Source organism: Pygoscelis adeliae, unplaced genomic scaffold (genome assembly GCF_000699105.1).
Source record: "Pygoscelis adeliae isolate BGI_AS28 unplaced genomic scaffold, ASM69910v1 Scaffold298, whole genome shotgun sequence".
Lineage (NCBI taxonomy): Eukaryota > Metazoa > Chordata > Aves > Sphenisciformes > Spheniscidae > Pygoscelis > Pygoscelis adeliae.
The window spans coordinates 4,203,585-4,205,045 of NW_008825303.1; the positions used below are offsets into that span (position 1 = coordinate 4,203,585).

Below are 1,461 nucleotides of genomic sequence, written 5' to 3' on the forward strand. Positions count from 1 at the left end.
GTCCTCAGATGCATCACTGTAAGAGGTACCGGTCCCCGGAGCAGCAGGAGAGCTACCTGGGCCACAGGTGGAAGAGGAAGAGGTCTCGCAGCAGGGACTACGAGGGGAGGCTGCGCTGCCCACCCCGGAGGGATCTCTCCAGGCGATCGCGATCGAGAAGGTAAGAGCGGGTTGGGGCAGAGGGAGGGACGCCCGCCGGCAGCCGCTCCGGCGGGGGGCGGTGGGGAGCGAGCGGGGACGGTTATCTAATAGACGCCCGTCCTCGATTCTGATGGCGTTCCAGAGCCAGCGCTGAGCGGTGGCAGCTTTCATTTCCTGACTGCGGATCAGCCTTAAACCCGTAAATCCCAGGGATGGAAGTAAAGGGCTTAATTGTGTCTGCCTTCCCTTCCGTGTGTCTGTCTCTCTACCTAGCCAAAAGTCCTTCCCAAAGCCATGTCTTTAATATTAACGAGGGCGGACAGCCTGCCCTGGGCTCGTGTTTCCCGGTTCTGATGCTGTGGAGGCATTACAGTCCTTCTCTCCCGACAACCCGTTCCCCTCCGAAATTGTTACAGATCAGATTTAAAGTAACGACGCCTTTCCCTCACCTACGCTGTCAGGAAGGATCTGAGCATCGCTAACTGATCTTCCCTGCTTCGGCTCTGGATTTTACCTTTGATCCTCTCTTTGTTCAGCGTTTCCGCGGGGACAATTAGGTACGGGGAGCGGGGCGGGTAAGGCCTCTGATAACGGGAGCTGCGGCGAGGGTTCTGGAACGGAGGCGGGAGCGCTGGGTGGGGAGCTGCCTGCCGACACGTCGCGGCGCGCGACCGGAATGGGCTGGTGAGCCTCGCTGCCTGGCGGTACCGGAGCTGCTGCGGTTCCACTGGTTGAACGGGGCAGGTGCAGCCAGAAGGGAGCCCAGTTCGGCTTTTAAATTCCTGAGATGTTCTACAGATTAAGTTCTCTGCCGAGCCCGGCTTTTGTTTACTTGAAGGAAGCGGATTGCAAAGTACAGCTGACGCACACAACGGGCTTCTCCGTTCTTTCATCTGACGGGTTACGTGGGACAGATTTGGATGAAAACAGGCTTTCGCTAGGCGAAAACCTTCTTGCCCCTCTAGCCTCAGACTGTGAGCCTCTCGCGGGTTCGCTGGTCTCCTCTGTATTCTAGGTTGTTATTTCTGAATCCTCTGTATCTTAGAAGTACCCACTGAGGTTTCCCAAAGGTGTGTTTGGAGCTGAGTGTCGGCGTTGGAACGGAGCCCTCGGGGTCTTTTTTGTGTTCGGGATAGTTCGGCGGTGACCTAGGGCCGCTGCCGTCTTGGCAGGCCGTTTGAAATTTTAGTCCTGATCCAAGGTGAGGTGAACCACCCCCACGCGTACCTGCGTCCCGGTAAGCCGTCGGCGGAGAGCGCCAGTCGTCGCCAAACCAGAGGGGCGCAAAGGACGCGAGTTACCGTGCACAGCCCGAAGCAG

General features: G+C 58.1%; 1 protein-coding gene across 1 annotated transcript in view; it reads left to right on the top strand.

Moving 5' to 3' along the window:
* The first annotated feature begins 8 nt into the window (after positions 1-8).
* Positions 9-1,461, top strand: part of CLK3 (CDC-like kinase 3) — a 13,246-nt gene continuing 11,793 nt past the window's right edge. The window contains exon 1 of the mRNA XM_009330089.1: positions 9-160. Within this exon, the coding sequence (XP_009328364.1) occupies positions 9-160 (152 nt within the window). The remainder of the gene's footprint in view (positions 161-1,461) is intronic.